The sequence below is a fragment of the Apostichopus japonicus genome, chromosome 11, assembly GCF_037975245.1.
Source record: "Apostichopus japonicus isolate 1M-3 chromosome 11, ASM3797524v1, whole genome shotgun sequence".
Taxonomy (NCBI): Eukaryota; Metazoa; Echinodermata; class Holothuroidea; order Aspidochirotida; family Stichopodidae; genus Apostichopus; species Apostichopus japonicus.
In genome coordinates this window covers 21836665-21850631 of record NC_092571.1, presented here as the reverse complement: position 1 = coordinate 21850631, position 13967 = coordinate 21836665, and the positions used below count along the sequence as shown (strand labels likewise).

The 13967-nt window shown below is 39.2% G+C and overlaps 1 protein-coding gene across 3 annotated transcripts in view; it reads left to right on the top strand.

The window, feature by feature from the left end:
- LOC139975566 (gamma-adducin-like) overlaps positions 1 to 13967 on the top strand; it is a 59561-nt gene that overhangs the window by 22831 nt on the left and 22763 nt on the right. For 2 of the 3 annotated variants that reach the window (XR_011795786.1, XM_071983575.1), the window contains exons 14-17: positions 3117 to 3281; positions 4095 to 4327; positions 10946 to 11056; positions 11900 to 11992. Coding sequence is in view for 2 of the 3 variants with exons in the window: in XM_071983575.1 (XP_071839676.1) it covers positions 3258 to 3281; positions 4095 to 4327; positions 10946 to 10952 (264 nt within the window). In the remaining variant the exon portion in view is untranslated. Of the gene's footprint in view, positions 1 to 3116; positions 3282 to 4094; positions 4393 to 9792; positions 9912 to 10945; positions 11057 to 11899; positions 11993 to 13967 lie in introns of all 3 variants that reach the window. The other variant, XM_071983574.1, reaches the window with a different exon arrangement.

Sequence of the window (13967 nt, the reverse complement as noted above, 5' to 3'; positions counted from 1 at the left end):
TGTAAATCCTTAGAAAAGCTACCAGTCGAAACTTTGGGAAAAATTTCCCTTAGAGATCATTCATGAAAGTCATAATTGAGTTTTCTATTTGTATGTCTTGAGGGTTCAGCAACACACTTTACTAGTGGGTTAGAATTTCAAGTGGTGGGTGAAGTGGGGGGTGTTGATGGGCAGGAATGGGAGTACTTGGTCCTCTCTTCTCCCTGCAGCATCAAGAGTTGGTTGTCTGGGTTTTGTCAACCTACAATTTTATCAATCGGTGTGTGTGTGTGGTTTTTTTTGTCGAGTCTGGGTAACAAACAATGGTCGTTACAAAGCGGATTATCTGCTTTCTAATAAAGTTACCCTTACCTAACACGAATATAGTCGATAAGTATTCAAAAAGTATTCAAAGATTTCCTTAGTATTCAGAAAATTTACCATATAACACACAGTACAAAATAAGTATTCCAATACTAATACGAATAACTATACGCCTTCGTCAGAGCCAAAATATGTAAATGAGTGAAGTATTCGAATACCTGTTAGGTATTCAAATAGGTATTCGAATAGGTATTCGAGTAGATTTGGAATAGCTATTTGAATACTTAGCTCATTTACATATAAGTATTTGCTAATTTAAATAATTCGGCTCTGATGCATACTTATAGTTACTCGATTACTTATTCGCTAGTATTCAAATACTTGTATGCTAATTAGTTATTTTATGAAGGCTTAACAGGTTTCTGAATACTTACTCGAATACTTATTGATTATTGTATGCTAATCAGTTCCAAGTAAGGAGAGTTAGGAATTTGGCCAGCTTGTTGTCATAGTTATTGATTAAAACTCTCCAAACAAATAATGAGAATAACCAGAATTCTAAAGTCTCCTTTTTTATTCAACAACTATAAAATTACAAAACAAACAAAACAAAAATAAAATGCAGCTTCTTCAATTTCATGTATCTTAGAGCATTCGTGCACTTGTATGCAAACCGTTTGTTCATCTCTTGTGGCTGTGGCTCTGTCCACTGGTTTCTGCCACACATACTGTGAATGTACGTCGCAACGCGGAGGAGCGATGGGTGGCTTTAGACCCCACTTTTTTGCAAGCAAGCATGTTTACACATGTCTTACAACATGTCACAAAGTTTATATATAACCTTACTAGCGCTCCCCCCCCCCCCCTCTGTAATAATTATTAAAATGATGAAAAATTTGGCTCCTTGCATATAACCATATATGAAAAACAGAAATGTAATCACATTGAACCCTGCATGCCCAACACTTAAATGTTTTGCATTTTTATAACGCTATTTCAATGGTAAGTAAAATCTCTGTAGTACGGTAAGAGAAACGTCAGACTTGAACGTGAAGTTTGACTAGGTAAAACTAGGAAAATCCAAGTGCTGAATGTCCAAATAATTACCAAACATAGGCATTGCCCCATGCACCCATAAGAATAAGCTTAACTGTAGTAACCCTATAAGTTTAGGCCTAAACAAGAAATATACTACACATGCAGCCTTGTCTTATTTTAATTTGATTATTAATTTGATGCTGTTTATCGTGGCACAAGACAGGAGAAAATTAGAAGTTGAACTTGGTTATTGTGCCACTGTCAGAAAGTCTCAAATGATTACACATAGAAATGAAACAGAAAAAAGGTCAACATACCACTTATTTTGATGATTTTTGTAGAATACGGCCCCTTTCCTCTCCACTTTATCAGGCAGACTGCATTTTCATTTGCATTTTCTTTGTCCATCACCGACTCTGTACTAACTTGTTGATCTTTCATCTAATAAATAACACATTTCTGAGGCTTGTTCTTCTTCGATGGGTCAACAATATTTTCCATATTCTTGGATAACTGCAGCAAGTTCTGAACATTCATTATTGGATATTTAGGCCTAGGCCTATCGCTGTGGGATAAAATTTATTTTCTTCCAAGTTTCAGCCTAATGTTAATAAAGTTCAGTCGGGCTGCAAGGACTGGAATAAATTTAGTTTGACTCAAAAACTGAAACATTTATTTCTGCTAACTCAAATTCAATCTGCTAATAAAAGTTGAATAACATTCAAGAGGAATAAATATCTATTCAAAAGGGAGTATTAAGCACAGAATACTAAAACAGTAAGTCTATGAATATGATCGATGAGATTTTGGAAAGGCTTCAGTTTTCAATCCTCCGCGGTATATTCAAATACTGCCGCGCCTGTGCACTTCACCTTGGCCAGAAAGCGTACTATAAATACTAATGTGATGACACTAACATCATGAAAGGAAAGCTGGGATGCTCCTGAGGGTCTTTGTAAGTTTGATGAGCTCAGCTTGCGCCCGCAGGCGTCCACAGGATTCTGTATCAAGTCGTTTGGAGAAGAGGCTTATAAACACAAAGTTCCATTTTCCTGATAGTGTTGCAATGCTTCTATTGTACCTCATACATATTGTACATAATGCTTTTGCCTATTTGCTATCAAGGTGCCTTGCAGAATCCAGGCATTGGTTATCTCCACCATAGAGAAGTTGACATCTTTTTGTTCATTAAAGAGCAAATTATCAAATAGCCAAGTTTGGTCCAGTTTTGTTGACAGACAAATTTTTTTTGTTGGATAGGGACAAATGAAGTATTATTGCCCAGACAGACAGTTGCTCAAATATTTGCCTGTTGAAGGAGAAGTGCATTTCTGTGTTTGTTCTGTAATGGCAGTATTTAGCTCTTTTGTCCCTTGACAGAGAGATGGAAGACAAAATGCTTCAATTAAGGAGGATTCAAAGGTTTCATCAAAAGGACGAAAGTTCAAACCGGATTTAAGCTAAAAACGACTCTTTAGTGGGTCTTGTATTTTTGAAGCATGAACGCCAAACGGATGGTTTTTTCGGCAAATCATGTACGATATTGTCGTCCTCTTATATGAAATTGTTGAGTTTCATTCCTCGGATGGCATATACAAGATGACAAATATAAGAATCTCCTTAGTAGTGTTAGGACCAGCAGAGCAAAGTCAGCGACGAGAAACAACAAAGGAGGAATAAGAGAGATTAAAAGAGTCGCTCGTAAGACTTGTGTTCGATAATGTAACAACAAACTGCATTCAAACGCTTTACCGTATGCTAATTATTCGTGACAGATACATGCCGTAGGCCTAGATAATGTCATCCACCTACCGGATGAAGTCAGAGACAAGTTCGGCGAAGGGACTGCCAAGGTCGCAGGTGGGGTCAGTGAGACAGGACACAAACTGAAGGTCGGTGAACTGGAGTTTGAAGCCATGATGAGACATTTGGACAATATGGTAAGATTTCAAAATGCAAAAATTCCAACTCACTTGGCCTGCAACGTCTGTGCAGCAGACCAACTAGCATTATTTGCATTTAAAGATCTGGGCAGACATAGTAAGCATTTACTATGCTAATTGCCAACCGATGGCATCGCTAGTTATCGTATGTGGTTTTGATCATATGTGTACCAAGCTAATACGCTTTATTAAGTGAGATAATTCAGTGAGAAGTGAGTTGTAGGAAGTCAGTGTGGATAAGCAGGTAGCTTCGTTCAGTCAAGTAAACAGCTGTGACGTATCAGGATGGTTGGATACACCATTTTGATTTGATTTGTGTCTTACTTGAAACTCTAATTGTTACAGCTTGATACTCTCTTAGATTCAATATATATATATATATATATGTATATAGTATTGGCAAGCTCTTGACTTAATAATCAGAATGGTTGCATACGTTATTGAACATAATCCAAACTTTATCGGGTTGGGGAACTTCATGAAGCTCCCTACAAGTGATCTGTCGCACACCCCACCCATTTTGAAAATATTTTCAAGATCACCTGCATCCAAAATTGTGCAGTATTTCATGGAAATGGCATAGAAACGGAATGTTCCAATTAGTTTGTCCTGAATGCACCAAAGACAGCGAATGTGTGAGATTTTCAAAGAGATACTTGTGGAAGACTTGATATGTAATCATTTCATAAGTAAAACAGCAAAGAAGACAAAGATGGAGGAATGTTGTGCTGCTGATGTTAGATGTAAGAGTGACTTAGATCTGCAACCAGCACAAAAATTTGATCACAGGAACTTTTTAATTTGTTACAGGGTTACATAACAGGCAAAGTGTACGGCCAGCCGTTTGTGAGACACGAACTGAAGCCCAAGAGCGACGTCGCCTACCCAGCAGCCTCCACCAACTTCATCTACATCTACGACAACGAATTTGAGAAGAGCAGATACGAGTCACCGATCAAGATGTTGAACAGGAGGCAGGCAGAGGAGGAGACGAAATGGCTGAACACGCCAAACACATACTCCAAGGTGGAGGTAGCTCAAAAGTACACCAACTGGGGAGAGAAAGGGGAAGACGAGGGCTACAAGACAAAGATACACCTGAGTAGTACCCAGCCAGCATGCCCAGTTGGGGCCCAATTGGGTTTCACTCGGGCTGCCAAGTGGGCCCCAATTGGGCTTCCCAATTGGGGCCCATTCAGATTTGTCATTCCGTTCCACACAGGACCCAATTGGGCCAAACAGATTGGGGCCCACGAGTGGCCCAAACTGGTCCCAGTTGGGCGAGACTGATTGGGGCCCAAACCAATCCCATACAGGGACCAACCGGGCCAGCTGTATGGGGCCCACCTGGGCCCCATTCTGGGCCCCAATCGTTTTGGCCCACACAGAACCTATACTGTGCCCAATCAGGCTAACTGCATGGGGCCCAAATGGGACCCATTTCGGGCCCAGTTGATTGGGCTTGACCCAAGTGAAACCCACACTGGGCCCAACTGGGCCAACTGTGTGGTCCAAATTTTAAGCCCAGCTGTTTCACTGTGTCCCTTAAAATAGTTCAGTTATCTACAGGTTTACCACCTCTCAGCATTCAGGAAAGTGGCTGAAGGCCAAGTTTCAATCACGACCATGGGATGGGGACGTAAAATAACAGCCCTGGGAGCATGCAGGAAGTGTTTGTAAAAGTCATAAGTTTGTCTCAGCGTGAAAGTGTAGTCGCCCCTATCATCCAAAGGATGAGAGAAGAGCTGGATATAGCTTGGTTGCACTTGTGTCCCACATATTATAGTAGGTTGTTGAATCAATAACACTTGAACCGTTCATGTACTGTCGTGGTACAGCAGAGATTAATTGCCTCAGAAACAAATCCAAATAAAAACAAATGTATTCATGTCTACATTCATTGAAATATATTTTTCAAGAAGACAACAATGAAAACTAAACAATAATTCATAAACTCCATAATTACATTTTAATTTAAAGAAAAAATATGAAACTCTCAGAACTGAAACTATATGCATACTAATTGGAGGGAGCATTTTGGCATTTGGAGAAAGAATAGAATGTCCAGGCAAACCCTGCAAATGTTAACGATGAGGGCAAGATGCTATATATTGCACATACTTTTGCATTGCAAATGCAATGCGAATGTTATTCAGGGCCAACAGTATTTATCCTCTAGATCAAATGGAATCATAAAAACATGAACTCATTTAAAATCGCGACCGAAAGCGGAACTTTTACTTTTTCTGGCAAGGTGAGAATAAACATCTTCTATGTTTTATGACAAGATAATGACATAGGTAATACAAAATATTGCTACAGTAAATCTGGAAAACACAAAAATATAAATGGATGGATGTACTCTAGAATAAAGAACATTGATGAGCAAGAATTAAGGTGTATAATCGTTTAATGTAGATACGACACAATGAAAAAGAATGGAATGGTTTAGTACTAAGCATAAAAATTCACATTAAAGGGCAAGTGTACTCAAAATGTGATTTATGTATGTTATCAAGCTTTAAAAATCATGCCAGTAGCTATCCATCCCATCTCTACACAGGGACGTAGCTAAGGCCTGATGATGGGGGGGGGGGGTGTAGTGGCTGAAATTCCAACTGGATGGATTTTGGAGCCAGAAAATTCCAACTGCTGCCTTGTACCCCCCCCCCCCCCCCCCGGTAATACTCATCAACATTACCATGTGGAATTATGCGGAATTATTTTTCGATACATCTGTACCACTGGCCCTCACTACACAGTAAGCAACTGAGTATAGTTATCTGTTTGAAGGCTACATAGACTACTGACTACAAAAGCTATGTTAATGTAACGAAAGGGAAAACTTTTTTTTTCAACAAATTATATTCGACGACATAGTGAATTACCAAAAAATACAGTGCTTTTTACCAACACGCTTAATATTATTTTCCTGGGGGGGGGGGCTATTTATCACTCACATGAAACAATTTCAATTGTTCACTTCATTCCAGCTGAGAATTTGGAATGAAATGAACAATTAAACATTTTGCAGAAAAATGTTTATGTTGAGTTGATGAGATACCATAAGTTGTTAATTAAACATTGTGCAGAAAATGTTTCAATTGCTCAGATGGAATGAAGTGAACAATTGAACATTTCGCAGCAACATTTCCAATTGACGAGATATGATAAGTTGTCAATTAAACATTTTGCAGAAAAATGTCCAATTGACGAGATATGATTAGTTTTCAATTAAATGTTTTTCAGAAAATTTTTCAATTGCTCAGTTAAAGCAACTGAGCAATCCAACATTTTCTGATATTTGATAAGATTTTATTTTGCTATCTAAACAATACACTGAAAAATGTCAATTTATGGGGCAAAGTTTTTCTTATGTTGATGGCACTTTTAAGCTTCCATAGATTAGCATTGAGTGTTTCAATTGTACATACCATAGTGCCAATGTAAGCTAGTGAACAGGGTCAACCCACCTAATAGCAAAATTAATACGTAAATTAACCAAATTGAAGCTGAACGTTGTACAGTAGTTCTAGGCATTTCTTTTAGAATATTTAAAATCATACAAAGTTTTGTTATGGTGGAGTATAAGGATCACGAGATACAATTTCTCAATATGACAAGGAAAACGTGGTAAATATGACTGATTAAAGGTCAATTTTGACCGAAAATTTTAGGACACTCACAAATTACAAGAATATGTGAAAATTAGAGTGCGACAGTTGGAAAAATTGAGTGCGACAGAATATGAGCATTTGGAAAATTCCTAAGAAATAAAATAGAACGGCAACACTAATATTTGATGACATCAGTTCCTTAGGTTTGTAGCAATTCCTATGTTTTAAATTGTTATTCATAGTCATATAAACATGGAAGTTATAACCCTATCTGTTCTAAAATGTTAACATGTTATGTCAGCACTTGGGATTTAGATGATGTTTACACAAAATTATTTATTTCACATGTAAGGAATGTGTGGAAACATTATATATATATTTCAAAGGGAAATATAATACTTTTAGTAATAGCCAGGTATTGACATGAAAAATATGGTGTGGCCATTCTACTCCTATTAAATAACAAACTGCAAACAGTCATATCTTGGTAACTGAACATGCTATGAATATGGAAATAGGGCTACCGATATGATTTTCAATGCTCTAAGTATCAGATAGGTGAACTACAGTTTGAATAAATGCCCCCTTTAATCTACAAAAATGTAAAAAAAGTTTGAACATGAAAAATACATATTTACGAATGTTGAAATTGTCTTGCGGTTGATGATTGAAACAACGGATGAATAGGTTGACTGCGTCCAATTGATTGTCGAGATCGTGTTGACAGGCCTTGAGTTGTTCAGTAGTGAGTATTGGCGAAAACAGCTGCCTACTTTCCCGGAACTTAACAAAGGAGGCTGTAGGAATAGTAATAAAGGCAACAATAATGGGTGGTTGCTCTTGTTGAACAGCGTCCTTAAAATGTTGGAGACGTGAGATTAGCCAAGGAGCAGTAACTGGAGATCGACGGAGAACTCTGTGACCTGAAGAATTGCTGGCGAATTCCGTAAGGTTGTTAAATGCCTGCAGCACAGCGAAGAATGACCCAGTCGTTGGTAGGATAGTGACGTAGCTTATCTATGGTATACAGAAGCAAGTCTGCAACAGTGGCTCCTCTTCTAATTACAAAGTCTATGCTACGTACAGGTCCTTCAGGCCTACGATAGTGATCGAAAGAATATGCCGTTGAATCGGTTACAAAGAGAAAATTAATGCGTGGTGATCCACTACGAGACAGGTGTATTTGAAAACGAACAAGGAGACTTATCTATGAAAAGTTTATAATAATACACCAACCGCGATTGCTCTGCAACTGTAAAAGTCTATGTAGACCGTAAGGATAGGCTTTCGCGAGTAATACACGAAATGACATGCCATTAGGTCTAGGCTAGTTGCCTGATAATGCTATAACTTATACTAGATTAAGGGTATTGTAAAACAAACCTCTGATCTAATAATTTGGATCAGTCCGTCTAGTAAAATTAAATGAAAAGTGGTCGGTCCTCCAATACACGAAAATACACACAGTGCACCGTCGCTCAGTCCAAGCTAAGATCGGTGGCGTGAGAATCTTTACGCCAAGCCGTGGTTGGAACTTCCAGAAGGTGGCGCGAAGTAGTAGTAGACTATAGGGCGCCTAGGCTTACCATCCTATGAACAGCAACCACGCTAGGCTACGCTGATAAACAATAATCACCTGCGACGCAGACAGGAGGTGATCGTTAGGCCAAGAGCTCGCGGAGCAGTAAATTACACGAGCGGGCAATGTCCGAACAAATATAGATATTAAGGGTTGAAGTTCCCGAGGTAAAGATATGCGTGTAGAGCTGTAATTAAGTATATTAATAAAGGTCAGCTGGTACTCGTAATAGTAATAATCTACATGTCGCGGAGCTCCCAAGCTAAGATGACGCATGTATTCCTCTGGTGAGTCCCTTAGAGTATTTTCCAAACGAGGAAACCCGTCACAGAAAGTTTACACTTCCGGAGATGAGGGTGCAAGGAAATAAAACTTGCTACAAATTCACCCAAATGAGTCACACCCTCACAGAAAAAAAATTGTTCCAAAATACTCACCGAGTACCAACTCCTTTCGAGTGAATGATTGAATTATCAATTGTGAATTGAATTATTTCGATGGATTTCGTTGAATCATATCGGATTTCGGAAAGCGTTCTCGGTCATTTCTTTAGCTTTATTGCCGTAGAATGATCACGTGAGGGCATATGGAGCGCGATACGTATTGGTGGCAAAAAAACGCGCCTAATTCGGGAATCAGTGTTGCCAGTTGGCTTTGTCATAACGATAGTGCAGTGTGGAAATGAGATATATGCATTGAAGTAGGTCAGCCGAAAGAGTGAAACCCAGGGGCGTACCGTACGGGGGAGGGGGGTGTGGGGGGTGTTCGTGAGTTCCTCGGTAAAATCAAATATACTGATGACCTTCTTTCTTTTCTCTTTCTTTTCTTGTCAGTTTTTTCGGCTAACAATCTTACCAATTTAACATATTTTTCGCAGACTAACCTCATTTTTTCGAGCGAGATTGCTAACAATCAATTTTGGTCGGTAAATTTGGGTCCGTACACCCCCCCCCCCCCCCACTCGACGCAGTCACAGAAAGCCCCTGGTGAAACCGTCTTGCTCCCGAATGGGCCCGAAGCGGGCCATACATGAGGGCCAACCTGATCAAAAACCGAGTCTGTCCCAATTGGGCCACTACGTTAATGAATTAACTGTTGTCAAGGATTGGTGGCCAAAGGAAGAACCTAAGCTTTCCAAAGCAAAAAACAAGTATGTGTTGAACATCTCAATAATGTTTTGAAGTATGTTAACCAGAAGGGCCAAACTGTATTGTGCCCGAATGGGCACTGAGTGGGCTGGCCCTGGCCCAACCAGGCCCAATTCAACCGAGTGAAACCCAATTGGGCCCCAACTGGGCATGCTGGCTGGGTAGTGACATGTAATTGGTGGTAGGCACATCATCCGTTTGACAGAATCACCCGACACAATCCTTAATTTTGGGCAATTTGGGGACTTTGACAATTCAAGACATCGAAGAGGCACTTGCCAAGGTGATGAAAATGTTTTGATTTTAGCACTTTCCAGAAACAAAAAAATCTAAATCTAAAATGTCCTACAGATGGAATTATCAGAAGTTAGTCATCCTTTGTTTGTTTGCTATTTACTTAGCAAATGTTTGATCTTTTCAGAGGGAGAACAGGGATAGAAGGGTTGTTGGGGGGAGGGGGAAGCGGGATTGTCACTAATATGGACAATGTGATCCGGGGCGGTGATTCGTTTCAAATATTGATGGGGTACATTTGCTTGGGTGCAGGCGCGTAGCAACTTTCATCCCCCAAATTGTTCTCGCGCTTTGTGATATTTTGTATATTACTATCTAAGCGGAGCGCCACCATCTGTTGGCACGCAAAATTTCTGGTTTTGATAGCCCCCAGATCACCGAAAATGGCACTTCTCAGGCTTGAAAATGACCAACCAGATGAACACTTTTGCCTGAGAACCAAGTTTTTTCCAAATAGTTTTTTTTTTCATCCAATACCTATTTTAAGATTGACACCAGTCACACATCATGTTGGACCTCATTGCATCTCCTGTGGATCATTGCTTTTGTAGGTAATACTACGTAATGGCCCACAATACCCGTCAGCCCCACTTTTCGAGGTTTTAAAGCCCATTATTTGTTCAGAATTTGAATAAACAAATTCACTTCAAACATGCCCATAATGTTGCACAAAATATCATCTATGGACAACCAATATAGAAAAAAAACCTTCAACCCCTAACAGACCGGTCAAAATTGCACGAGTAGAGGGAAGTATGATGAAGAATGTTGGTCAGGGAATTTTCGAAAATTCAGACACAGTTAATTTATTGGTGAACAAATATTAAAAGCTCTTATAACAGCTACTATAAAACTTCGATATCATAAAAAAAAATACAAAAAAAAAAATCGAGGGGGGGCGGTCTCCCCCTTTGCCCCCTGGCTACGCTCCTGCGGTTAGAAATCTTGTAGGAAACAGGCCAAATGGAAACCCAGTGATTATGCGTAATCCACAACTCTTCTCTCTGGTTACATTTTTCACAGTGGGTAGGTGACAAGGACCCCAAGAGTGGTGATGCAGTCGCTATCACCGATCCACAACAGTTTGCAAGACAGGGACAAGATCATAAGGAGTACAAGAAGAAGGTTTAAACTGTACGTTGATGACGTTATACACTGTTATTTCTAATTGATTGTTTTATTTTTGTTATTTGTCACCACTTTCTCCTTCCTCTCACTTCTTTCCCATTTTTTCGCCTTTCCCCTAATTCGGTCTTCCGAGGAGTGAATGATGTATCTGGTATGTTATAGAAAAAGTGGTAAAAAAAAAAAAAGATAATGTAAAAGTGTATCAGTGGGTGTTGCCCTGGATTCGTTGAAGCGGACTCCCCACGTAGGTAGGGTTCTCCCCTTGTAGGGAGCGGACTTCCCATTTAGGGAGCCATTTCCATGTAGGGAGGGTTCACCCAAGAAAGTTTTTTAAGTTGTGCTATTTACTACTTTTGTATTTTTATGGTAGGTTGAAGCGGATGGGTGTATATTTCCTCACGCCCCCGACCCCCTTCCCACCCGGGATCATTTTACACACAGCAGACCCTTAGCAAGCCTCAAAAATTTGCTGTGAGAACTTTAAACATTCTTAAATCTCTCCTCCTTAGTATCACTATTCAATGTCCTCTTAGTGTTATGTTATGTGTCTTCTTAGTGCTATGTTATGTGTTCTGTCATTCTGACATCTTTGATAGATGTCCCAAAGAGTGTCTGCCGGTGAACTTTCCGTAACCATAATACCCAGAAATGAAAAATTGATGAGGTCACACCTGCAACCAACAGAACGAGGCATTTAGCACTCATGCCACATGCTCCTTGCAGCTGGTGTTAGGACCGCGGTGGCAAAAGGCATGAATTTTTAATGCCTCGTCCTTAATGGCAGAGAGACTATGAATAGAAGTGTTATAATGTTACCAACGAGGATGTTGTCTACTCTTTGAATTTCAGATTAGGCAAAAGCGTTTTGGGGATAAGACGCACCCTGGACCCATCTCTGAAGTTCTGGCAGGTATAACTTATGGAGATGCTTGCAGAACACAGGTGCGTTGGAATTGTCCTTGTCTCTGGCCCCCTCTACCTTCCATTCTTCTCCCCACCCCCTCTGCATTTATCTATTAAGTCCACATTCTTAAAGGATATCTCTTGTTTTAGATGATGAAGAGCAGAGCCACCCACCTGTTTATAGATTGTTTATGATTTGCATACTAGTATAAAGTATACCGACTAAGTTCGGTAGTATGTCAGCTGATAAGGCTTTTTGTTTCATGGACAAGACCGTAATAAGTTGGTGTAGGGTTACACAGCAGTTGTACGGGTATGCTACTGTAGACAAGGACAGAATAAAGCGCCCTCGCTACCTGTTGTGTTCTAACGTGTCTCATGCCAGCACAACAGTGTCCTGTTTCATTTAAGCTTTACACTGGTTCGAGAGTAAACCACCTGTATCAGCCCGATGACCCTCTAGTAATATTGTAAACATTGATCAAGATCTAATAATATGGTAAAGTTTGATCAAGGTACCAGTTTACTTAAGAATAGAAAGTCTTTTTTTTTTTGTCTGTAGTTAGGTAATAGCTTGGCTGGCCTATCCCCCAATCCCAACAATTATTTTTATGTTATTTGATTAAGCATTATCTTGACCGCACCTACCAATGGGTTGCCAAAAACTTAAGTATCCTTGCTTAGAAAAATTGTAAAAATCTTCATCATTAATCCAAAACAAGCACTAAGTAATAGAAAGAGAGAAAATAAAAGGGAGGGGGGGGGGGCAATTTTGTTATATCAATGTGCCTGGTGTGACAGTTGTTAGGATACGATTCATGTGTACTTATTAAAGTGTGGTGAAAATGACGGATGGTCTCGACATTCCTTCTGTTAGGTTCTATGTAAGTAATATCAGTGAATGTACCACAAGAAAGTACATGAGCTACGGGGAAAAGTTGAGATATTAGCCACTCCCCCTCCTCCCCCCACCCCACTCCACCCAGTAAAATGTGTGGGTAAATTGACACTGAAGCTAGTACTTGGACATGCCACTGGAGTTGCACTTCATGTTAAAATCAATAGGTTGAACAAACTTCCATTGATAAGATCGAATTAATTGATCAATCTCAACTTACTAAAGCCAGCTTACTCAGAAACAAATATCTTTCAGTTATGGCTTGTTTTGATATTCTTCATTAATGATTACACAAAGTGATTGGTTTTAAGTGTAGAAATCATGTCACCTTTATGTGAGTCATAAATCAATGCTTTGCTTTACTTTTGTTGGTGAACTCGGTTTGATCAGTGCTGTTCTACCCAACCTCTACCCCCCACCTATCCCCACCCCCCAAATTGCAGTTGTTTTCGGATTGGTTTGACTAGACTCACATGTTTGAAAGACTTGCCTGCAGCTTTTGTTTACTTTTCAATTGAGTGTTTTGTTTTGAAATTATTTTTGAAGTGATATTGTTTTCGTAAGCTTCACTTTCACCCTTTTTTTGCATGAAAAAATGTTTTTATGGTAATGTGTGTATCTTTGCTGAACATCAGAAAGAAAAAAAATACAAGAAGATAATTTCATAATGAAACTATAGTTTAGAGAATTAATACCCAGGAGATTCTCAAAGAATATTATTTTAGATTTGCCAGATTTTCTGAAAACATCGGTTCTGATCCTGCCAGACTCTATGTTTATTGTTCAGTTAAAGTAGCATTCAGCTTGAAAAATCTCAATATAAAACCAAACCATGTATTCCATATCAAATACGAACATAATTGATGTTCAAATGATAGAAATTACACAAAGAGGAAGTTTAACCTCCGACTATGTCCATATTAGCTGTTAGCGTTAGTCTTTACCATGTTTTTACTGTTTCTAGCTTTAGTGTTTGGCTAACAAACAGTTTAAGACAAAAAAAAATGGGGAAAAAAGTGCTCCTTTAATCTAAATTGCCTGCATGGAATATAGCTCCACTTTTAGTCAAATGACAGTAGTGCATGTCACCTTTAAACCCTGTCTTTCTTCAATCTC